The sequence below is a fragment of the Archocentrus centrarchus genome, chromosome 24, assembly GCF_007364275.1.
Source record: "Archocentrus centrarchus isolate MPI-CPG fArcCen1 chromosome 24, fArcCen1, whole genome shotgun sequence".
NCBI classification, from domain to species: Eukaryota; Metazoa; Chordata; class Actinopteri; order Cichliformes; family Cichlidae; genus Archocentrus; species Archocentrus centrarchus.
Window position 1 is genome coordinate 21,967,264 of NC_044369.1, and position 24,004 is coordinate 21,991,267.

The 24,004-nt window shown below is 41.1% G+C and overlaps 1 protein-coding gene across 1 annotated transcript; it reads left to right on the forward strand.

Annotated features, from left to right (window-relative positions):
• Positions 1–375: 375 nt before the first annotated feature.
• On the forward strand, positions 376–24,000 carry LOC115774766 (mitogen-activated protein kinase-binding protein 1-like). Its single transcript, XM_030722168.1, has 33 exons — positions 376–706; positions 2,300–2,391; positions 5,553–5,615; positions 5,707–5,764; positions 7,143–7,313; positions 7,628–7,765; positions 8,011–8,193; positions 9,848–10,008; positions 10,205–10,394; positions 10,782–10,925; positions 11,018–11,208; positions 11,285–11,376; positions 11,519–11,644; positions 12,727–12,797; positions 14,027–14,148; positions 14,241–14,316; positions 14,473–14,584; positions 14,684–14,747; positions 14,897–15,007; positions 15,160–15,317; positions 15,549–15,586; positions 15,836–16,024; positions 16,111–16,244; positions 16,368–16,489; positions 17,365–17,559; positions 17,896–17,962; positions 18,487–18,627; positions 18,885–19,048; positions 19,360–19,986; positions 20,100–20,181; positions 20,357–20,439; positions 21,401–21,486; positions 22,647–24,000. The coding sequence occupies exons 1-33, from the start codon at positions 608–610 to the stop codon at positions 22,878–22,880; spliced, it is 4,584 nt and encodes a 1,527-aa protein (XP_030578028.1). The 5' UTR covers positions 376–607; the 3' UTR covers positions 22,881–24,000.
• Positions 24,001–24,004: the final 4 nt, after the last annotated feature.

The following is a 24,004-nucleotide window of genomic DNA, read 5'->3' on the forward strand; positions in this document are numbered from 1 at the left end:
TGCCTACGTGAAGGACGTGTTAGAAAGATACACAATCAAAATCTAAATTGCTTCAACTTAAGCAAATAGTCCCAATTACAACAAACCTCTGTCTCCTAATCAGCAGCCTAATAAATTCTTTGGTGGGTACCCAAAACATCCTCTGCGCTGCTCTCTCTCTAATCCCATTAAATCAGGCGCAACAGTAACAAAAGCAGTCACTGATGTAATCACTCAATGAGACCAGTTCAGGTTCAGATTAAACCAGTGATGTCACACTGGCGCTCAGGAGCCAACAGCTGAGCAGCGACTAAGGCTCCTTGTCATTGCAAACGCAGCGCCGAGACGAGACGACATCAATTCCGAAGTGGAGAGAAGCTGCATCAGAGGAAGAGAACTGCAGATTCACTCAAGAGATTAGTCTCCACATGTCCCAGCTGTAGGAACACGGTCCGACTTTGTAAAGCTCTGGAGTCAGGTTGTTTCTTAAAGGAGGTTTGGTCTTGGGAGGCGGATCATTACGCGCTCTCCTTCACTTCTCCAGCCTGCGTGCGCGCCACACTCTGCTAGTACCTTCGTGGCTTGTCACAGTGGATGGTCGGAGCAGTCCATCCAGGCTGCAAACAACATGCCAGGCGATGGATTCACCATTAAAAGTCGCATCAGAAAGTTGCTGCGTTCTCCATCCGCCGGACAGAAGAACGGCAAAGAAAATCTCACCAGCAAGGTATGAACGCATGCGCTCATCCTGGATACTTTTGATGTTTCCAACAACTTGGAAAAAAAAAAGAAAAAAGAAAAGAAATGTCCCGCAGCAGACCTGTGCTGCTGCCGGCTGCCCTTACCTGGAGCTAGAAATCTGTCAGAGGTTCTGCTTTAACTATTGGAAACCTGTAGCAAAGGTCAGCGCTACAGCTTCACCTACTTAACAACTTTCATTCATGAGCGTTATTAAATAATTTACTACTTCTTGGCAGAGTACATGTAAGCCATTATGAGAAAAGCTTGTGATATCAATTTATTAAAAATTATTTGAGTTATTGCACTGCCTGGACTGGAAACACCTCTGTTAAGCAAACATTCATGATTTAATAGCTGATTTATTGCCAAATAAAGTGGTGAAATGAATGTTTGATAACCTGGCAACCCAAAGGTTGTGCTTATCAATGGCTTATAAATAATCTATTAAGATCAGTCTTTTTTTTTTTTTTAACAATAATCATACTTAGTGTCCATTTAGGGCTGTTACAAAAGCATTTCTGATGATAACTTGATTGCGCTTTTTATTGTCTGCTATTATTATTGCACCTCTGTTAGTAGGACACCGGGCCTCGGGTACATTCATATGTTCCTTCAGACTAATCAGTGACACCAACAGTTGGTTTTTAATTCCCAAGGCAGACAGGCAGACATGCCAAGCCAGCTGTCAGCTCCTCTGTTTGATCACTCTGTCTCAGAGATCTTTATATCAAACACCCAAAAGATAAAATAACCACACTTTTCTGTTTCAAGCCTGTTGTTGGACACATATCAGAGACACGCTCTGTGCTGCATGTCAGCAGCTAAGAGTCTGCTTGGTTATCACAGGTTTTGTGCAGGTGTGGAGTAATGAAAATAAATAACTTGTCAGATCTAAAAAATAATTTTAGATCTGACATCTAAAATGATCTGAATCTTGACAAGCCTGCTTTTTATGACCCTTTATGCATAGCGGTCACTACGGTGGGCAGCTATTCAAAAGCCGTTCTCTTGTATATCCACGTGTTTTATTGTTATAGTTACATATCAGCCAACACAATGGATGCTTGTGCATCATCCCATACACTGCTACCTATTGACCTGTCACAGGAAGTTGCTTTTGTTAGTTTTATTTGTTATATTAACAGGATCAGAATTAGTCAAATTAGTGACAGTCGATCTGAGGACGCGATAACATTTGATGTTATTCTTTCTGTTAAATACATATTTCTCTGGTTCAAAAGTCAAACGGTAGGTGTCCAGCTGAGTGGACGTGTTTGTAACTCCATGAAAAAAGGTTCATAAACAAAATTTCAGTTCCATAGTTCTTTATTTTTTTCATGCCTAAAGAGGAATAAAAACACTCAGGGGAAAAAAAATCTTGAATGAAGTTCTCACAACTCATGCATGAAAGGGTTGAAGTGTTTGACCTTTTGCCTCTCATGTCGTAACCAGACAGCACATTTTCTTGTGTCTTTATTGACGTACGTATCTATGCTCCTGTCAGCCAACGCCTTTTCTTCTTTTCTCATTGTAATGAATTCCTGAAAACAAAAACAAAACCCGTGTTGTGTCTCTGCAGGTGACTTTGGAGAAAGTTTTGGGCATCACCGCTTCAGGAAACAGTGGTCTGGCCTGCGACCCTCGGTCTGGACTCGTGGCCTATCCTGCAGGGTGAGAAGAGAGAGGTTGTTTATGTGCTGTTATCGTCCTAATCTGACCTTTGACTTATCCGCCCTCTGCTCGCTCCCAACTGCCTTTTCATATCTATCACATGCGGCTGTTTAGTGTGCAAATTTCTGTGTGTGTGTCTTATCTCTGCATCATCTCAGAGGAGCTGAGGACTGGGGCTCTGTGGGCTTTCACATCAGAGAAACTCCAAAGCGTTTTTCTTTGTATCCCACCCTCAGGGAGGCTTTCTTTGACTCTCACAGTGATAGCTTGTTGTGTAGCATTATTACGAGTATTGTGCAAACAGTGACACTGGTTGCTATAGCTTTACACAGCATAGAATATGAAAATGAGGCTGCAGACTAGATCTACAGTGGTGATACTCGGGGGGGGTGGCTTGGAGCTGCAGCACCATCAGGGTGAAAGCGGAGTTTAAAAACAAGCAGAGTGGGTCCTGTGAGGTCATAACAAAATCTGTGCACTTGAGCTGATTTTGTTTTCAAATCTTCCAGCAAAGCTGTTTTAATACTAAGAAGGCCAATGGTCAAAGAAAAAAAGAAAGAGGAGAATTAGAGCTGTTTACAGTATTGCAACAACATGCAAAGGAGTGTAGGTTTGTGAGTGTGTGCGTGTATGTGAGTGTGTGTGTGTGTGTGTGTGTGTGTGTGTGTGTGTGTGTGTGTGTGTGTGTGTGTGTGTGTGTGTGTGTGTGTGTGTGTCAGGCATGTATGTGCACCTCTTTGCACATATGCAGTGGCTGTATGTGTATTTGGTTCTGTTCATCGTTATACTTCCTAAATGGTGCACAATCTGGAAATCCACCTGCTGTCTCCATTTAAATCTGTGCAAGCTGTCGGAGCAGGAGTGCAGTTTCCTGGCACGGAGCACTTCACCAACAGGTCGAATGTTGATTTATGTGCTGCTCATGAACAGGGTGTAAAAGGGATTTTAATTAATAGGAAACAATATTATGCCTGAGTTATGTCAAAATGGAAAATATGCCGTAAAGACTAAAAGTGTCTAAAGTTAAATTTAATCATATTTTAATTATTCTTGTAGTTTAAGGTTCTTTCTGAAGATTCCCTCTAAGTGAATGATTCTGTATTTTGAAAACTAGACAAGGGATGGAGCAACTGTAAAATTCTATGCAGATTTCCACACCATTGTATAAAAAATTGACCAATTCTTGTGCGTGTGTGTGTGTGTGTGTGTGTGTGTGTGTGTGTGGGGTATACAGTTGTGGTCAGAGCTTTATATACACTTATCACGTGCATGAATGTCATTGTAATTTGGGGGTTTTAGTTTTTTCTTTGAACTGTTCTTTTCCAGGGTGTAATGATGGTGCAGCATACATCTTTAATTACTTTAAGAAAGCAAGAACTTGGTGCACATGTTTGAATTACATTGGATTTTCCTTAATCCACACAGGGTCAAATATATACATGCACCCCACTAATAGTTTGTTAAATGTCCCTTAGCCTGCTTTACCCATTCCAAAACCATTTTTTAAATGTGTTTGGCATCATTGCCCTGTTGAAACACCTAAGTGTGTCTAAGTTTCAGCCGTCTAGCTGTTAATTTGAAGTTGAAGAATTTGGAGGTAGTCCCTGCCCTTCTTCATTATTCCATCTACTTTGTGCAATGTACAACAAAACAGACTCCAGAGCATGATGCTACCACCACCTTTCTTGACAGCTGGTACAGGGTTCTGAGGTTTGACCATTATTCCTCCAAACATTCCTCTTGTCATTGTGTCCAAATAGCTCAAGCTTTGTCTCATCCATAAAACGTTTCCCCAGAAGGCATTTGGCTCGTCCATGTGGGCAGCTGCAAATTTCAGTCGAGCTTGAAGGTTCTGATTCTGGAGCAGTGTTTTTCTTGCTTTCTTGGTCATCAAGTTCTTGTTTTTTAAAGTCATTAAAGATGTACTCTGGACAACCATTCCAGCCTGAAAAAAGAGCAAAAGAATCATTAAAAGCCTCAAATTAGTGTGACATTCATGCCCATGATTAGTGTATGTAAACTTCTGACTCCAACTGTACTACTGGATGCTGATGTTTGGTTCCCTAATTTTTTCTTGTCTATAGTAAATGAGAATATAACACTCTGGTATCAATACTGGAACTGGAAGCTAACAACAGCAGCCATTTAGCTTAGAATAGCATAAGGGTTAGAAACAGGGAGATGCAACTAGTCTAGCTTTTTTCAGAAGCAATGAAAACACACCTGCCAGCAGAGTGAAAGCTCACAAATTAACACGTTATTTGTTCCTTGCTTAATTTTTGCAATATAAATTTTGTAGCCTGTCTCTGGGTAGAGCCAGGCTTGTATATTATCTTAAGCTACCCAATAAGAGGAACCCTCACGGTCCCGCCATCATGACAAAAACAGTTAAGGTTAACAGGCCTGTTTTCATAAATTCATAGCTAATAATTATTTGTCACATTTGTCACACAGCATCCATCCTCAGTAGTAGTAGTTGTTAACTCCATTCCAGCCATCAGAGCATTTTAATTTTATTGTTAGCAAAAGTCTGATTTGTTTACTAAGTTGTAATTGTATTAACATCATGCACGGATGCATGCTGGCCATAAAGAAATTACCTAAGCTGGAAACAATGAAAACACATTTTATGTGGCCTTAAGTTACTGTGTTGTGAAAAATGACAGCATAAATATAAAGTAAAAATAAATCTAACTAGAAATAAAAAAAAAATACGATAGCTCAGAATGAAAGTTTTTCAGCTGATCTTTTGGTCATTTTTAAGTTTTATAGAGTTCAATTCACCTTTGTCAGAGTAATTTAAATTAATTGCTGCCCATGATTAGTTGTTCTTCAGAATCAGTGCATATGTAAATTATTTAATGTGACCCAAGAAGATTAATATCATGAATGTTTACAGTGTTTTTGTGCCTCTAGCTGTTATCGCCGGGAGAAACTTCTAAATAAAGTCTAATTGCAGATGAGCAGAGATTAGTATCAGGCTTTTTCCATAGCTGCTATCACTGTGAGGTTGCACAGATTGTTGTGTAACCTCACACTTTAAATGTTTAAAAACTGATTACCACCAAATGGACATTTTCCTTAAGTCGTTACAATGTTTCTCGGCTGTTCCGATTCAAATATTTATATGGATTATTGCATTTCGTCCTTTCCTTGTGTAGGTGTGTGGTAGTCCTACTGAACCCCAAAAAGAACAGGCAGCACCACATTATCAACACTTCAAGGTGAGTCACGCATGAGTACAGCCTTCACTGAAGCAAAGCAGCATTAAACTAATCATACTGCGATGTTATCCTCTGTCTGTCATTCTCACAGAAAAACCATCACAACTCTGTCTTTCTCCCCCGATGGCAAATACTTGGTGACGGGAGAGGTGAGTTTCGTTACTGTCACTTTTCTCGTGCTTTTTCCTCTGCGGGTAACTCGTTCTCCCGTTTATGGACCATGTTTCCTCATCTTTTCAGATCGTATTTGCAAACTCACACTCACATCTGTTCTTTGTCACATTATTACTACAATAGGATTAGTGTTCATAACAATTTAGATTTGCGTGTTTACTGCAGCATTCAGAGAATTAGCTCAGCCGGGTCTTCAGTTATCCACAGTATAAGAAGGAGTTAGTTTGCTGTGCTGCCCCAGCAGGATGAAGGCTTGCTGCAGAACTCTGCGTTTCAGCCTCTTCTTTAAATGGTCCCAGTTGTATCGTGTCACGGTGTAATGTGCCTTTTCAGTCAAGCATCTTGAATCGGTTTTGTTGTAGTTACAACGTGGGCCTTGACACAACGCGCCATCTTAATCCTTCCCAGCCAATCAAAGCCGATTAAAGACTTCTCTGTATAAGTGGATGGGCACGCAGGAGTTGCCATGACGACAGAGACCAAAGTTCAAAAGACCAAATAGACTGAGGATAGGCTGTTCTTCTGGAATTCAAAGGGAACCATGTGGCAAATTCCCACCATCAATTCTTAGAGTAATTAAAACAGGTTACGGATCGCAGCAGATGCACTGGGAAATATCAGAACTACAAATTTACACGCTACACCTCCAGGCCCGATGTTAGCGTTATAGTCAGCTGCCAGAAATATTAAAGCGCTCTTTTCAACCTGCTGCGCTCAGTGATCAAAGCTGAGAGCATCACAGCTGTATTAGAGGCTTTCCCATAGCCCGTTTAACCGTTTAAACGGAGGAGTAAAAGATATGCCTGAGTGAGTGATCTGATAAGAAATGTCCCTCACACACACACACACACACACACACACACACTCATTCATCAAACAGTGGCTAATTTACATACAGGGACAGGCTGACAGTGGACGTGCAGGCTATTTTGTCTTTCTTTTCTTGCGTGTGTTTTGTATGCAGCTCTGTCTTCAGTTGAATGTCACACTTTTTTTTTTTTTTTTTTTTTGCACCTAATAATTTTGACCTTTGAAAGGTCCTTTTATCATATTATAATAAGAGACCACACACATAGCCTGCTTAACTTTTGATCCCTAGGAGGGAATAATGTGAGCAGGTTAAGGGACAAGTGGGTGCAGACAGACAGAGGACAGAGAGGATAATCTCCTAGAGAGATGGACAGACTGAAGTGACAGGTGACTCCTGAACAGAGCTTGTTTCAGTCGTCTTCCTCACTGGAAAAAAAAATGAAGACACTGTAGTGTATGAATGGAGGAATATGCACCGTCTTTTATAGCAAGTTAACCCCATTTTTAACCATTTACAACTCCCTGCTCTTTCCTTTTCACCAGAGCGGTCACCTACCAGCGGTGAGAGTATGGGACGTGGCAGAGCGGAGGCAAGTGGTGGAGCTCCAGAAGCACAAATATGCCATCTCCTGTGTGGCTTTCTCCCCCAACAGCAAATACATAGTCAGTGTAGGAAACCAGCATGACATGATGGTCAACGTCTGGGCGTGGAAGGTTTGTCTCACTTTAAGCTTATATTCTCCTTGTTTCATGAGGGCAAGACAGAGTGAGAGAGACCCCTATGGCTGTTTCACTTGCTTTCAGTCTCTGGGACCAGTTAATGTCTGATAATTGGTATGATAAATTGTCTGATAAATGTATCTAGCTCATTATTTCCCAACTGTTAATAAAATAAATTGGTTCAAAGTAGTAAAAATATCTAAAATGATGTATTGAATGTAATGTTATACTCAGCATTATACTGCTGCCAGTAAGTCTCGTTGTGTATTAACTATGTCTTTGCTTTAAAATGTGTTGTTCTCTTGCAGAAAGATGTAATAGTGGCAGCTAACAAGGTGTCCAGCAAGGTGAAAGGTGTGTCCTTCTCTGAGGACAGCTCCTACTTTGTAACAGTGGGGAACAGGCATGTTAAGTTCTGGTATTTGGACCACTGCAAGGCCAGCAAGGTATTAGAAAATTCTTTATAAAATTTGTGTTAGTCGTGTGAGTTACAGGCTTTCCTATCCTTTGTTACTGCTCAGAGTTCTTTTACTACCCTGTACTTTTGCATTGCCTTGAAAATTGTCCAAACTGGTACCTGTTTTTTATTGGTGTTTAATTGTTCCAACTCTGAGTCTCTTTAAATCAGTGAGTTTATCACTGCTTTAACTGCTTCAGTATGAGCTGACCATGACCCCTCTGTGCCATGTAGGCCAGCGCTCCTGTGCCTCTACTGGGCCGCTCCGGGTTGCTGGGAGAGCTGAGGAACAACTTCTTCTGCGATGTGGCTTGTGGTCGTGGCTCTAAATCTGACTCCACTTTCTGCATTACCTCCTCTGGCCTGCTGTGTGAGTTTAACAGCAAGAGGATGCTGGACAAGTGGGTGGACCTACGGGTGAGTGAGAGGGAGGGGGATGTGTCCAGATTAGATGGGGTGAAAGGTAGAGGTGGGCATCACCAGACACCCCACAATATAACAATATTTAACTCACGATAGAATATTATTGAGATTTTTAATATTTTAATATTTTGCAATATGCTGAGTATTTGCAATAACATATGCAGTACTATTTTGATTTATCACCTTTTTCAACTGTAAATTATGTCCTCAAAGTAAAACTTTGTCAATATCTGTGTATTCAATAAGATAAAGTTATTACACATCAGTTTTTTTCTGCAAAATGAGATTGTCAAACATACCAACAATGACATTAAAACCTGCCATAAATGTTGCCATAAGATGGAATCAGTCTGCTATCAGTCTGCAGTTGAATGGGGTCCAGCAATTACATGCAATTAACTATGATAAATCATTGAAAATCACATATCTGTTGCCATCTACACAGACAGAAGTTCACATTTAACAAAAATTCACATTTAACTATTACATTAGCACTCAGCAACCTTCCTGTCCTCTGGGAATATAACCCTTTCAACAGGCTCTCTGAGAGTGACTGCAGTCAGTTCAAGTCAGACTGCAATTGTTTGCAGACATGTTGCCTCCTATCAGGCAACCTGTGCAATCACCTTTAGATCAAAAGTGTTTGTGAGTGCTGGGCAACCATTTATTCACCACAAGTTGCGATCGGTTGCAGAATGTGAAATTCAGTACAATCACCAGGCAGCCGTCCTATTTTTACTCATGTGACTGAGCCATTAGCTTGCTCTGAATTAGGAGGTAGCTTTGTCAAGCTAAGTGTGTTGGATGGTTTTTCCGTTGAGCCCATTTAACGTTGCTTCACGATTTTGGTGCATGAAATGAGCCCTCTTGTTCTTGAGAATTTTAATTTATTTAATAAAATATCGACCTTTAGTGTCCCTGTATCGATACAATATCCCTATGGAAAATATTGCAATACTATGCAGTATCGATTGTTCACCCACATCTAGTGAAACAGGTGTTTATATTCTTAATTGCTACTACTGACAATTATTATTAATTGGTAGCTCTATTGGTTGTACTGTGTTATTGAATTCATCTAAATGTTTTTTCCTAGCTTTATATAGATTTATATTTAACAAAGTAAAATATACCAACTCAGCATCTGCTCTCAGTTTAAAGCAAAGTATATTTTCCCACCATCTCAAAATATTGACATGTGACATTCTTTGATTCATTCACTAGGCGCTGCATTCCTTGTGTATTACCGACCTTATTCACATAAGTCTGTGTTAACCTTACAGAATATTCATTTAGCCAATATTTGAGTACAGTGTAGGCAGTAATTCTTTAGGTCAGTATCCATCCGTGTTTACTGAAGAAGTGACAAATCCTGCTGTTAGAGGATCTAAGAAGAATTAGCAGCAAGGACAGGTACAGGATGTGTTTGGAAGAGCTCCAGCAGGGACGCTTTTATATTCCTCTGTAACCTTTGGAGAGGACTCAGCAAAACTATGATGTAATATTATCTGCAGGAACATAATTATCTTAATTTTTCAGACTTGAATAAATATGCATGTTTAGTATAATATTATTAGAGACAGTTTTCTCCAAAGGGCTACAAAGCTGTCACTTGAGTTGATTTTCTGGTGTGTGTTCTTCCGTGCAGACTGGGGTGGCTCAGTCGCTGTCTCTCTCTGAAGATATGATCTTCTGCGGCTGTGCTGATGGAACAGTGCGAGGCTTCAGCCCTGCTGACTTGCACTTTGTGTGCACACTGCCGCGGCCGCACCCCCTCGGCTCTGACGTCTCTGCCATGACTGAGGCCAGGTGAGGAGCAGCTCAGGAGTAACTCGGCCTTTCTTTGGCGCTGATCCTTCGCAGGATCAAATGTGCTCTATTAATAGAGCTTCCTATCTCAAGTAGCACAAGCCTAAGTCTCTTCTAAATGTTTCTTATTTTTGAGGCTGTCTGATCAAAACAGAAAACATCTCTTCTTGTTTTCCCAACTCTTTTATTCTCATAGTCAGCTGCTCAACACCACAGCGGATGCCCGTTACCCAGACACCGTTGCTGTTACCTATGACCCCGTCAGCTGCCGGCTCAGCTGTGTGTATAATGACCACAGTCTGTATGTGTGGGATGTGAGAGATATGCACCGGGTGGGGAAGGTGCACTCTGCCCTCTTTCATCCTGCCTGTGTGTGGGACCTGGAGGTAAATGCATGCAGAAGGAAGTGAATTTTTATCACCTCTTTAGAAACTGTGAGATGTTCAGTGTGTTTTTTAAAGCTCCTGGTTCAATAGGATTACAACAGTACAATAGATTGGATTCGGTCAATGATTAGGTACATAATTTGTGGAACACTGAGGATCAGTACACAACAAAAATTGATAAACTTTGGGCTGTTCTTTGACCCACTGAACATCTTGCATCAGAATTTGGCAGCTCTAACTTGCTAATAATTATAATCACTTTAAGGCAGTGCATGCAGCTTAGTAAAAGTGCAGTTCAAACTTTGCATTACTGTTAAGTTGAGATCCATCTTACAACATTCTTACCCTCAATAGTTTATTATTAACTGAACATCCTCCCTTTGTCAGGTGTTTCCAGATGTTCCTGGAGAACTGGCTGCTGGTATGTCATCAGGTGCATTCCTTACTTGTTCAGCTGACAACACCGTGAGAGTGTGGCGCATGGAGGACTGGACACAAACGCATGTTCATTCTCCAAACATCCTGAGCCAAGTGAGTTTGACTCCCAAGATCCAATATTTTCTCATGCTGCAATTCAAATACAGCTGTGAAGAATCATTTTTCAGCCCCTCATTGCTTTGCAGGATCTTTTGGATATAATCTACATTGATGGAAACACTAGTGCCTTGCTGGATCCAGAGTGTGTAACAAGTGGGAATGCAGAGGTCAAGTCAGGGGATGGACAGACAGCAGAAATCAGGACAGGCATCAGGACCATCTGTGTCAGTCCAGATGGCAAACACCTGGCATCTGGAGATCGCAACGGCGTGCTGAGGTAGGACAAGAAGGCTAAAGCTGAGGCTGATGACAGACTGAGGTGACCTCTGTCCTAAAAATTTGATATTCCACAGGGTTCATGATCTTAGCAGCATGGAGGAGATCCTGAAGGTGGAAGCCCATGATGCTGAGATCCTCAGCCTTGAATACAGTAAACCAGAAACAGGTCAGTGTATGTGTGTGTGTGTGTGTGAGAGAGAGACTGTACTAGTTACTATAGTGATGGCATGCTTGAAGAATATTTGCACATTGGACGTGAATATTGGACGTGAATATGATAGCTGATTAAATGGTCTTATTTCTGTCAGGTCTGAAGCTGCTGGCCACAGCCAGCAGGGATCGTCTGATCCACGTTTTGGATGCAGAAGATGACTACAGCCTGGTGCAAACACTCGATGAACACTCTTCATCCATAACAGCCGTCCGCTTTGCTGGTGAGCCACTTGAGAAGTTGTCAACATCTGATGGCTAATCTTCCCTTAATCCATGCTTTCATCTCCTCTCAGTCCCACACAAAATCCCTCTTTTATTTCACATGCAGCACCACTTGTCTAAATAATAAATGACAGCTACATGTGTATTCAGGTGGAGTTTTGTTAGTCTGAGGAAATCCTTTTCCGTTGCACTTTGCTTTCTCTCGTTCAGCTAACATGATGTGTTTGCACCAGTTATTGTTGCTGGTTTCCTGCGGCACTGATCTGCTGTCTCTAGACTTTTACTTGGACTGTAAATTCTTTTTACTAATAATAGAAGGTTAATAGGAAATAGGCAGTGTTGGGAAAACTACTTTGAAAGCTTAGCTTTGATGCTACGAGTTAGTTTAGACTGGAAGAAGCTGAGCAACAGAAATGCTGCCCTAGCTGGGCCTGAGTCTCTGTGGCATGTTTCTGCATGATGGTCAGGTCTGCAGGTTTGTCCATACTCTATATGGACAAAAGTACTGGTCTACACCTTCTTATTCTGGTGTTTTCAGTCCCATTGCCACAGGTATATAAAATTAAGCACCTAGCCATGCAGTCTGCCTTTACAAACATTTGTGAAAGAATGGGTTGTTCTAAAGAGCTCACAGAATTTGTGCATGGTACTATAATGCTACCATTGCAGCAAGTCAATTTGTGAAATTTCTTCTTTCCTAGAAATTCCACAATCAGCTGTAAGTGGTTTAGGAACCACAGCAACTCCAACCATGTAAAGTTACAGAGCAGGGCCAAGGCACAAAGTGCAAAGAAGTTGCCAAAACTCTGCGGACTCAATAAATGCAGAGTTGCAAACCTCCTCTCCCATTAACATCAGTACAAAAAAATGTGTGCTGGGAGCTTCACAGCATGGGTTTCTATGGTGGAGCAGCTCCTGTAGGTGTAATGTTTAGACAGGATTACTCAGCTAAGCAGGTAACTTCTTATACACCAGTAAGCTGGTGCAAAAATTTAGGGCATCTCTGTGGTCTACAGGTCTGAATTTGTCATTAAAGTTTTTTAAATGTATGATTAAAAAATTTTTGGTTTTTGTTCTTTAGCCAACGACAACAAAGTGAGAATGATCAGCTGTGGGGCAGACAAGAGCATCTATTTCCGCACAGCACACAAGGTAACATCAGATGTTGCATAATATCCAATAAATATACACAGATGTACAAGTCACACTAAAAATACTGAGAACATCCTGCCAAACGCCAATGTTGGAACTAATGTATATGCAGGCTGCTGAATAATAAAAAGGCAAGAGACAGTTATCTCATTATGCACTGGAAAAAGTGACGCAACTAACCTGACTTAACATCACTAGAAAACATAACTAATGAACAGTATTCTTCTAAATAACCAATTCAGGTATTTACTTCATAGGTTTTATGTGAGGCTGTTTTGCTCCATTTGTTTCTGGCCACAAAAAGCTTCATTGTATTTGACTTAATTTTTTCATTAATTCCTCTCATTTAGGTCACAGTGGCACAATAGTAATACAATCTGTTTAGCTATTCTAGAACACAGACCACAAAAGGAGCATTTGTGCTACAAGTTGTATAACTATAAATGCAAAAAAAAAAGAAAGAAAAGAAACTGAGATGACATTCTTTCCTCTGGAATTGCTTCTGGGTTACCAGGCCAGTTTTGTGTTCAGTCAGGGTTGCATAAGTTACAACATTTTTCATAAACTTGAGACACGATTTAGGCCACTGCAGTGAGCAGAACATGAAGTTTTGCGGCACACAATAAACAATGGCTTGTTAGTCTAAAGTAAACCTTCTCTGCAGCATGCAGACATTTATGAAGTGCTCATTTTAGAAAGTTGTTGTGACAGGTTTGTGCTCTGGCAGAGCACAAAATGAGCTTCTTCAGTGCTGTTTTCAGGGATGAGCCACAACAGTCCCCTTTTCTGACCATGTCTATATGATGATGATGATGATGATGATGATGCACAAATACTGATTCTCTGTGGTCTAAACTTTGACTTATTGTAACTCACTGTTGTTCTTTGCCAAACATATTCATTCTATTTTTTCCACTCGGGCGTTTTATGCAAGAACTAGCTGTATACCCACTTTAAATATGCATATATTGATCCTGAGTCAAGCTGATCTCTGCAGCTTTTAGAGATTTGAATCAATGAACTAAGTTTGCTCCTTGCGAACCTTGTTAAGATGCAGCCCTCCACATATTTATCTTCGTAGGTGATCTAGAGTTTGGCTTGCTTAGAATAAAAGTTATATCATGCATTCCACTAAAATGTTCCTGATCTTTGCATAAAAGCTCAAACTGTTTCCATTAGCACCTTTCTCTCCCAGCACATGCTTGACACCATCATGTTTTGTTTCACAGACTGAAAGGGGAACAGAGTTCAGGCGTTCCCACCACGTGGTGAGGAAGAGCACGCTTTATGACATGGGCGTGGACGCTGCCTGCAAGTATGCCGCCGTTGGCTGTCAGGACCGCTGCATCAGGTGAGTGAGGGCACGTGGCTTCAAAGATTCACAAGCTTTGCTAGGAAAGCATTCTTTAAAGGAGTGGAGGCTTATCTTCCTTCTCTCTGCAGGATTTTCAACATCAGCAATGGCAAACAGAAGAAACTCTATAAAGGATCTTTGAGTGAAGATGGCAGTTTGCTCAGGGTAAGAATTTTGTCAAAATACCTCTCTGTATATATATATATATATATATATATATATATATATATATATATATATATATATATATATATATATATATATATATATATATATATATATATATATATATATATATAATCTTTGTGTTTGGTGTGGCAGGTTCAGATCGATCCTTCTGGTCAATATGTGGCCACCAGCTGCTCCGATAAAAACATCAGCATCTTTGACTTCTACACCGGGGAGTGTGTCGCCACTATGTTTGGACATTCTGGTAACACAGTCATCATTTTTTTTTTTTTCATAGAATAAATCTAGCCATGTTGCCAGGGAACATAATAAAACTAACAAGCCACATTTTTTTGCTTGGCAGAAATCGTCACTGGGATTAAGTTTACCAGCGACTGCAGGCATTTGATTTCTGTGTCAGGGGACAGGTGAGAAACAGCCTCGCAAGTGATGTCCTTGCACCCAAGCTGAAATAATCTTCTGCCGCTGCAGATATAGGAAATGACTGTGGAAATGTGTTTGCAGATGGTTCTGAGCTGAAATGAAATCTTGAATATTTAATGCTTTTATCTCCCAGCTGTATCTTTGTGTGGAGACTGGCCCCAGAACTGACAATCACCATGAGAGAGAGACTGTACCAGCTCAGAGAAAACCCAAACACACCACCCTGCAAGACCCCCAGCCTCAGGTGACGACACACACCTCCACTTATTAACTGAGTGCATTCATTCCATAAACCCAGTGCTGATGATAAAGAGCCCACCTGAAGCGAATGTATTTCCTTTGCATATAATGATATGGTAACACGCACAGAATACTCATCTTGTTGACTCACCCTAGGCGTGAGGTGTGCAGTGCTCCTGCTCTGGGGGGTTTGTCCTCTGACAGCGACCGCGAGCACGAGGAGGACGACAGAGCGGGGAACGATGACACCAATGACCCTGAAGATAACGCAACCCATTCTTCTTCTGCCAGCAGCCACGAAGAAGAGGATACAGGTACTGTCTGATAATTGATAACATGAATAAACAAAGCAATAGCTGCTTTTTGTTTTTTTTAAATCAAGTAGATTATAGGGGTTTAGTAGTTGGTGGAGGAACCACCAACCATGTTTGCTGTACTGCCCTGACATTTGGCTTCTCTGTGGAATGCAACAGAAAGTATTATATATATAAAACTGCTTCCTGTAATTACTTACATAATAATTATTATGCTCTTTCCTGCAACAGGAGGCTCAGATGAAGGACAAGACTGGGAACTGACAAAGGTAGATGGTTGTTATTAGTTTAAATGAAATATCCAACACTGGAAATCATTTTTGACACTTTTTTGGGGACTATTTTAGGAAAACATAACTAAAAGCATTCATTTTTAAGACTTGGAATACTTGCTTTGTGCCATGAAATAAAATGAATAAAATCACATTCCTGTGTGCTTAATTGTGTAATACAGTATTTTCCATAGCAACGAGCATGATGGAAAAAGTCAATAACTGCACTACACTGTATATTCCCAGCATGGAGTCATTCCTGACTCCTCGAAGCGTCCCCGGAGGCGTTGGTCTCATCGTATGGGCTCATTGGAAGTGATGGTTAAATCCATGCTGGATCTGAGTCAACTGGAAACCTTTGCTCACAAGAAAAACCCCAGCTCCCCCCTGCATAACAGAGGGAGACAGAGCATGCTCAGCTTCCAAGAGCCTGTGGTATGTTCTGTTTATCTAAGCAGGAGTTATAGGAAGCTGCCCATGTGGATCCATGAGTGTATAATTGCAACGCTCATTTTCTGCAGATGGGGGAAAGACCCAGGAGACATCGACCCTGGTCACACAGCGACTGGCTGTCCTCACACACTTCCAGGGACACCAAGGGGGCTGATGTGCTCTATCCTGAAGGAAAGGGGGACAACACAAATCCGCTGGACAGGTAAACAACTGCCTGCTACACACCGTTTCACCCTAATGATTGCAATGCCACTACAAAAGTCCTTTTTTTTTTTAGTTTGATATTTCTCTCTCTGCCCTGATGTTGATGTTTCCACTATATCAGTGATTTCTGCAGGACGCAAGGACGAGGGATCCATACTGAGAGCCAGGACAGCCTCAGCCCAGACAGTGCTTGCTCCTTGGGTTATGACAGCAGAGAGCCCAGCCCAGATCATATTTTGGATGGTGAGATCTCACTTCGAATGCACATAGCAAACCTATTAATAAAGAGAAACAGTGGACATTGGTTTAATTTAATAAGGAACTTTTTGTGAGAAAGCTGTGAACCCCAAACAATGCTGGGACAATCAGGGTGGCGCAGTGTCCGAAGCTGCTCTTTTTTCACGTGATTCCATATTGCCCATTGGGAAAATGAATTGCCCACTCCTGATATAAACTAAATCAACATCAACACTAAAGCTAACAGAAATAAAGCTGCAAAACCAAAATAAAATACAAAACAGAAGTTTAAACCATTCAAACACAAACTGCTGCTGCAGTGGCAGGAGGGAGAGAACGCGCTCCCTGACCCCTCCTTACTGGCTTTCAGTCCACGTGACCAGACCAGATACTGCAGGGAGAAGGCATAAAACATGAGTCACAGATCATTTGCACATCATCAGAATTATTGAGAGAACTTTGTACATTTATGACTTTATAATGCTTAAAACATACAAACTTACCTCACACTTTGAGGGGTTTCCATGATGCAGTGCTCTCTGTCTGTCTACATTCAGTTTCAGGTCTTCTTTTCAAATTGTGTCAAGTGCAGGATTTAAAATCAAAAGTGAAAATGTTCAGGAAAGCCTTAAAATATCTCTTCAACTTACAGTGAAGCTGATGCCTGCAGAGAGGGATTTGAGCATGCAGAGGACATGTTTTTATATATTTTTTATTTCTAGGCTTGATAGAGAAATGTCAGATAAAACTACCAGGCTGGTTATTTGTTAAGGATTACCTTGTACCCCACCCCCCTGCTGGAGTAAATGTATCAAGGCCAATAGAGGCTTGGGTTTCTCTTTGTCACGCTCTGCTGCATCTGATTTTACTTTCGCTTTCAGATTCTGCAGAAGTGGAATCTCTGAGTCAGGACAGCTCTGATGAGGAGAATGATGAGAAGGAGGAAGAAGAGGAGCAAACGGCAGGAGTGACAAGTATGGACGAGGCTCTGAGGACGATAACGGAGGCTGCCGGATGCAGTCAAGTGGATTTCCTCAAGCAGAACTTTGAGACGCTGTCAGAGAGCTGCACTACAGGTAACACAGAATGCATAGACACACATACTTTGAGGTTCAGGGAAATAACCTTATTCTCTTTGTTGGTGGAAGCTGGCAGCAGAAGATTGATACCACTCTGATGCCTAGTTATGACTAATGTAAAGCCTGCTCCTAGCTAACGCCTCCTGGCAGATAGAAGACGGAGAAATTAAATAAAATGCAGCCTCTGCTCATGTTTTTATTTCCCAGAATAGCTAACTGAGTCTTTAAATGACCTCACATGCACAACATTGATTGGCCTCTCGGTTTCACTTCCTGCTTCTGTCTCAATTCTCTTCCTTTTGTTTTTTTTTTCCCCTTCATGTCCATCCCCAGCCGAGCAGAGCAGAGTCCCGAGGCTCAGTATGTCTTCACGCTTCCTGGCCAGAGGACATAATAACCGGTACTGCCTGACCACTTCAGACCAATGTGGATTCAACAGCTATAATTACAAACCCATGTGGACTCTCACACGCTGCTCTGCTAAACCATCTGTGTACTTTCCCTCTCTAGCCAAGCTGTCAGTTTAAAATAACATTGTTAACCCTCTTCGGGTGATTTTGTGCGTAACAGGAAATTATTTTCTTTTTTGTTCTTTGGGGGTGGAGATATATAACTGCATTTTACATTTGGTTCCTTACTGGGGGTTAAATGATTCCACTCTCATGTCTAAGCTACTGTTTAAGAAGCAGCTCTGTGCACTAAATCCACCTATGAGTGTGTCTAAAGCTTGCTAATTAACACGGTATATCTTATTTAAGCAGTGCAAAAACCTCCCTGTTTAAAGTTTAAGCTAACTGGCTGCTGGATGAGGCTTCATATTTACCCTGCAAACCTGAGAGTAATATCAATCTTCACATACGTTAGGGGAATAAATATGTATCTTACTTATCGGCTTCTCTCACTCAGTATTACCTTTCTGTGCAGAGAGGTGCCTCTGTTTGCCAAAGCGAATGGAAAGGAACAAGGCATCCGCTCTGCTAAGCCCCCAGTGTCAAAAGTGCGGCCCTTGATGGAAGATGGTGAAAATGACGGCCCCGTGTCCACCAGAAACACTCAGGAGACAAAGTAAGAAGAAAGCACACAGATTAAAGAGGCGCCATGGGCTTTATTATTTGAGGCAAATTGGATCTGCCAAAGCAGATTTTGAATGCAAAAATTTAAAACGAGCAAACGCTACTAAATGATTCTAAAAGATGAATATATTAACATAGAAAGCAAAAAAAAAAAAAAACCTCTATCAGAAGGCTGAATCGGCAGAACCAACATTACATCGTGCTTCGTTTCTGCCATAATGGTAAAGTTGCTGTGTTGCATTTCGCCAGGGCTCCAGAGAGAAGCAGTCCTCCTGCACTCAGACCCCTGAAGAAGACGACTTCAGGGCCCCCCCTCTGGAGGTTTTCTAACCCTCCCCCCAAAGCTTCGCTGTTCCCGGACAGAACGTCGTGTCTCCAGAAATCACGCTCTGCTCAGGACTTGGACACACGCTGTACGTTCGAGCCTGTTTTAGTTTAGTCATATATTTTCTGTAATATTTGGCTCTGACTCTGACTACATTAATTCCATCCGGTGGCAACTGTGAGAAAGTTAATCTGCCTCAAGAGTATATTTAAACACAATTTGCATTGCCTACTTCACATTTTCTTTGAAATGTACCAAATGAATCAGTGTATTTTCCCATATGCATTGAAAGTAACTGCTTTGTAGTCTTGCAAATTGGTTCATAACAATTTGGCACACAATTTAATTCTATTTTCTTAGAATAAGTCATATTAACCTTCTCACTGTCTTTTTTTCCAGCGCTTCCCTCCCCTGTGCCCTCTAGTGACCACAGGGAGTTGCACAAGAGACCTCAGCAGCTTCTCCTGAGTGATGCCTCTCCCAGACCTTCCTCATGCTTTTCTTCACACTCCTCTGGGTCCCCACAGTCATCCCAGTCCCCACTTTCATGGGAGAGCCCCAAACTCAAGCCCCAGCACTCTTACATGAATCCCACCGCTAGCTCTGTAGCCAAAAGCAGCCGATCCTCCTCTTTTGGAGATGGCATCCAGATGGGCACTCCACCAGGCTCCCCCTTCATTCCCAAGAGGAGGAGTTTCTCTGTGGAGCTGGAAATTGAGGCTCCTCTACTTGCTTCATCTCCTGTCCTGGAGTCACCATCCTCTGCTACATCAAAATCAACCCCTCTACTCTCAAACGCTACCTCCACAACTCCACCTCATCCTACAGCCACAGTCCCACCAACTTGCTCCACCCAGAATGTCCCTCCTTCTCGCATCCCACTTCCTAAGCAGCCTCTCAGCCCTCGGCGCAGCCTCTGCCTGGAGGTGAAGCCAAGCTCGAGCTGGTCTGAAGGCACCACCAGGGCTTCTGCTCCTACAACAGAAACCGAATATCACAGCAGAGCTGCCCCCCGAAACAAACAAGGTCAGAAAGCCAGCCAATCAAATGTTTTTTAATGTATAATGTTCACACAGAGCTAAGGAGCTAATCTGCTAATTATATGTTTGAATTTGTTTTTATCTTATTTTCAACATTAGGCAGGCATCTGTCTCTGAGTTTGGATTCCTGTTTGTCAAGTTTCTTACCTGTGAAACAGAAAAGGCACTCCGTTTCTGAGAGGTACAGTTTTACATCACTCAGTCAGATTTGATTAGATTTTTTTTTTTTTAACAGTCACACGTCACATTGCTAGTTATATGCTTTAGTATTTGTTCACTGTATCTGATCAATTCTGGGTATTTTAAATATAAAGATTGTACTACCACTGAATTGCATTTCTGGCTTTTATTCCCAGTTCTAAGGAGCCAGGTCAGGCGGCTGTAGCTAAAGAGTGCCCTCTGGTGCCTGAACAGGCCCACACATCAAGCCCACAACCAGGTTTGGTCTCCCACAACTTCTTTTACCAACACGTCTCTTTGTTGCTGCATCCCTTGACGTCTTCTGATCCTGCTTTAGGTCCTGCCTGTTTGTCTTATATCTCTTATATAAAAATATGCTTTTTTTATTAGCTTATTTTTGATGATTGTGTTGCACTCTAGTTGTCCCATTTGTCTCTTTAGTCTCTTTGTCTTCAGGATTTCTTGTCACTCCATCAAAATCTAAATGGATGATTTTCATAAAATTTGCAAATTCCCACTTCCTTAAAAGGACTGAAGCTTCCCGTTCTGGCCTCACGTGTGCACACAGGATATTGTTTCTCATTATCTGTGGAAAATTTGCAAGTGAATTTGCACACATTAAGGCACCCCCGGTCTATTATTTAACACTATGCTGTGACGTACAGCGCAGAGCCTCAGTTAGTGGAAGTGCAGAGTTTTCCCTCACACTGCTCAGTAAATAACGGTGTCTAATAGTTTTAAAGTGCTCCGGTGAATCTTACAATAACTCCATCCTGTTCATCATACTTCCCTCCCGGCTGTTCCGTGGATGATAAACACCTTTCAAGGGCCACGAATTTAATTTAGTTCCATTTCAATTTGAAAACACAGAAACCTTAAATGCCATTAAGTGATATCTACTCTGCATTTGTACCTACAACTGTGTTTTGCTGGAGGATATAAACTGTGAAATCATTTTTCTCAGTTTCTCAGCTTGCACAGTTACAGCTCTGTGGCTTTGTGCAGCAACCTCCTCGTATGTTTCTTTCTTTTCTGATACCAAGTTTTTCCTCTCTTTTTTTTTCTCCTTATATGCTCTTCAACCTTTTGCACGATGTTTACCACACACCTACTTCGCTCGATAACATTGTACTGTATGTGCTCCTGAGTGCATGCGCTGATTTTCTGCATGCTGTGCTATACTTGAAAGTCATTCTCTCTCGCTCTCTCCCTCTCTGCAGATCACTCAGTCACCTTGGAAACTTGTAGGCAGGTTGTTACCGATCTTCACAGCAGTCTGCAGAAAACTGTCATGTTGTATACTACGGTCAGTGTGTGTGTCTATATATGAATGTGTGAGAATGGTGGGTGGAGTGATGAAATAGAGAGTAAGACAAAAGGGGAGATGCATACATCTATGATCTGATGATGAGACAAAGACGATACCGACCTGTATACATACTGTGTGTGCCATATGCTGCATATTGACTGCATAGACTGTATATAAAAGACATATGTACACAGCCACTGTGGCATCTGTTTCAGCATTAGCATCATGGCCATCACCATCTCATAAACTGCATCCTCAGTGCATGCACAAATTCAGATACCTGCTGATTAAGGCTTAAGTAGCAAACAGAAAAATTTGGAGAATTTCACTCACCAAAACCTAACCAGGATCTTTTTTAATGGGATGTTACGACAGTAAACTACACAGCAAGCTACAATATGGACAAACTCTTTGAATTCAGGTGTTTTCATGCCCATTGCTACAGGTGTATAAAAATAAAGCACCTCGCCATGCAGTCTACCTTGCATTTGTGAAAGAATTTGTTCTCAGGAGCTCACTGACTTCAAGTCAGTTTGTGAAATTTCTTCTCCTAGATTTTCTACAACCAACTGTAAGAGAGCGGGGTCACATTAATAACATCAGCACAAAAATGGCTGAGCAGCTCTCGTCGGTGCAATGTGTAGGTTAACCAGTACTTTTGTCCATATAGTGTAGGTTAAATGTTATCCTAACTTTGGTTAAATGGAAAACAAGCTTTAAACAAAATGCACTTATCAAAGAAAATGAACAGCTGACTCTTTTGAGTATCTTTTAGCACACTAAATGTAAACAAAACAAAACAGCATCCAGCTGTCACTCAAAGTGTTTACACTCATAATAATTCTACAGAGCTTTAAGCCTTGATAGATTTTAAAAGGGTGAATTATACAAATATTCACCTTTGGTGCAGTTGTTATGAAGGGGGGAGTGAGCTATAAGGAATACAATCATTTTTGTACCAGGTTGTAAACATGTTTACATGTTTCTGCTGTAAAGTTGAGTATTTTAGCATAAAACAGTGCAGGAATTGACTCAAGCCTCAAGTGGCCATTCAGGGTACTTTGGTTTTTTGGCACTTCATCATTGGCTGCCTTTTTCAGTTCTGGAGGTTTGGATGGCTGGCTTACTCCATATCTGTATGTGTACATTAACAACAGGTACTACAGGACGGCCAACAGCCCAGTGAAGATCAACAGGAGATGAGGAGCATACTGTTCAAGGCACTGCTTACGGTTAAGGATGAGCTGGACTCGCTGCCTCATCCCTCCTCACCCGAGTGTGAAGAGCCCCCAGGGGTAAAAGGTGACGGAGAGAAGGCCCTGGCTCTGCTGGAGCAGTACGCTGAGCTGCTGGTGAAGTCTGTGGAGAGGAGATTAGATACCAAGACCTGAAGAGATAGACTGATGTTTGTAAACCAGGAGGAGAAAGAGAGATGAAGACTCAATAGCACTGTAAACTGCACAATTACTTATTTGCACAGAAATCTTTTGGAACTTTATTTATAGACTGAAAGCAGAGGATGTATCATTATATTTGTAGAAAACAATAATATGGATGTAAAATGTATTTTTTTCTATGTTGCCTTGTTTTCATATTGTCACTGTTCTTCTTTGTCTGTAGAACACCTTTTTAAAAAAAATCTAATTTAATTTGTCGAGTGAATGTTACAAAGGGACCCGCTGAAGGGACAAAGGGGATGAAGTCACATGAAGAGCAGAGGTAGTCCAAAACTACTGAAAGCATGTGGCTGAAAGAAGACTGCATGGGTTTAAAAATATGTCAGTTTCTGTTATAGATGGTTGGTGATTTAAAAAAAAAAAATTGTTAATTATTGTCACAATTTTTATTTTTTTATTATTATTTTTAAGCCAAGTAAATAGGAATGTAAATAGAGATATATGAATGTGAAAGTGCTGAGATGTTTTCAGTTTTCAATGAATTTGTTTATTATATCTGTAAGATAAAGCTAATCATTATTTGTTCCCGACATTCATATCCAGATCAAAATTCAAGCACTGTAAGTGGAATCCTTGGCCTAAATGTGATTTTAGCTTAAAGGTCTGAAACAGAGTCTACAATTTACCAGTTTATAGCTGCGGTATATATATATATATATATATATATTCTCTAGACAAAATATAAAATAAAACTGCCCAAAGCCTGGATCGGTATCTTTAGGCCTCACTGTTGTGGGTAAAAATGTTGAAGTGGAGGTTTAGAGGAGCGAGGACAGAAATGGTCTTACTGTAGATTTGAGATGTTTCCCACGTGAATGATCTGAAAGCTTTTAGCTAGAGCTGCTGTATTTGGGCTACCTCTGTCAGCCATATAATTCATATTTTTGTGCTAATGGTGTTTTTCTTGTAACAGCGTGTATCAGACAGTGAATATCGTTGTTAGTTCCTTTTGTACGTTTGTGAGATTTTCTTTTTTTCTGAAAGAGATTTTCTTTTCTTTTACTGTTATACAGTTTCATAGTGTTGCTCTGTTAAAAATAAACAGTCAAAACAATGGA

Bases quoted from the DNA above. Each gene is read 5' to 3' on its own strand.
- LOC115774766 (XM_030722168.1), top strand. From the start codon at position 608: ATGCCAGGCGATGGATTCACCATTAAAAGTCGCATCAGAAAGTTGCTG. The intron at 8,194-9,847 runs GTGAGTGAGAGG...TCTTCCGTGCAG, and splicing joins ACAAGTGGGTGGACCTACGG to ACTGGGGTGGCTCAGTCGCT. The intron at 17,963-18,486 runs GTACTGCCTGAC...CTTTCTGTGCAG, and splicing joins GCCAGAGGACATAATAACCG to AGAGGTGCCTCTGTTTGCCA.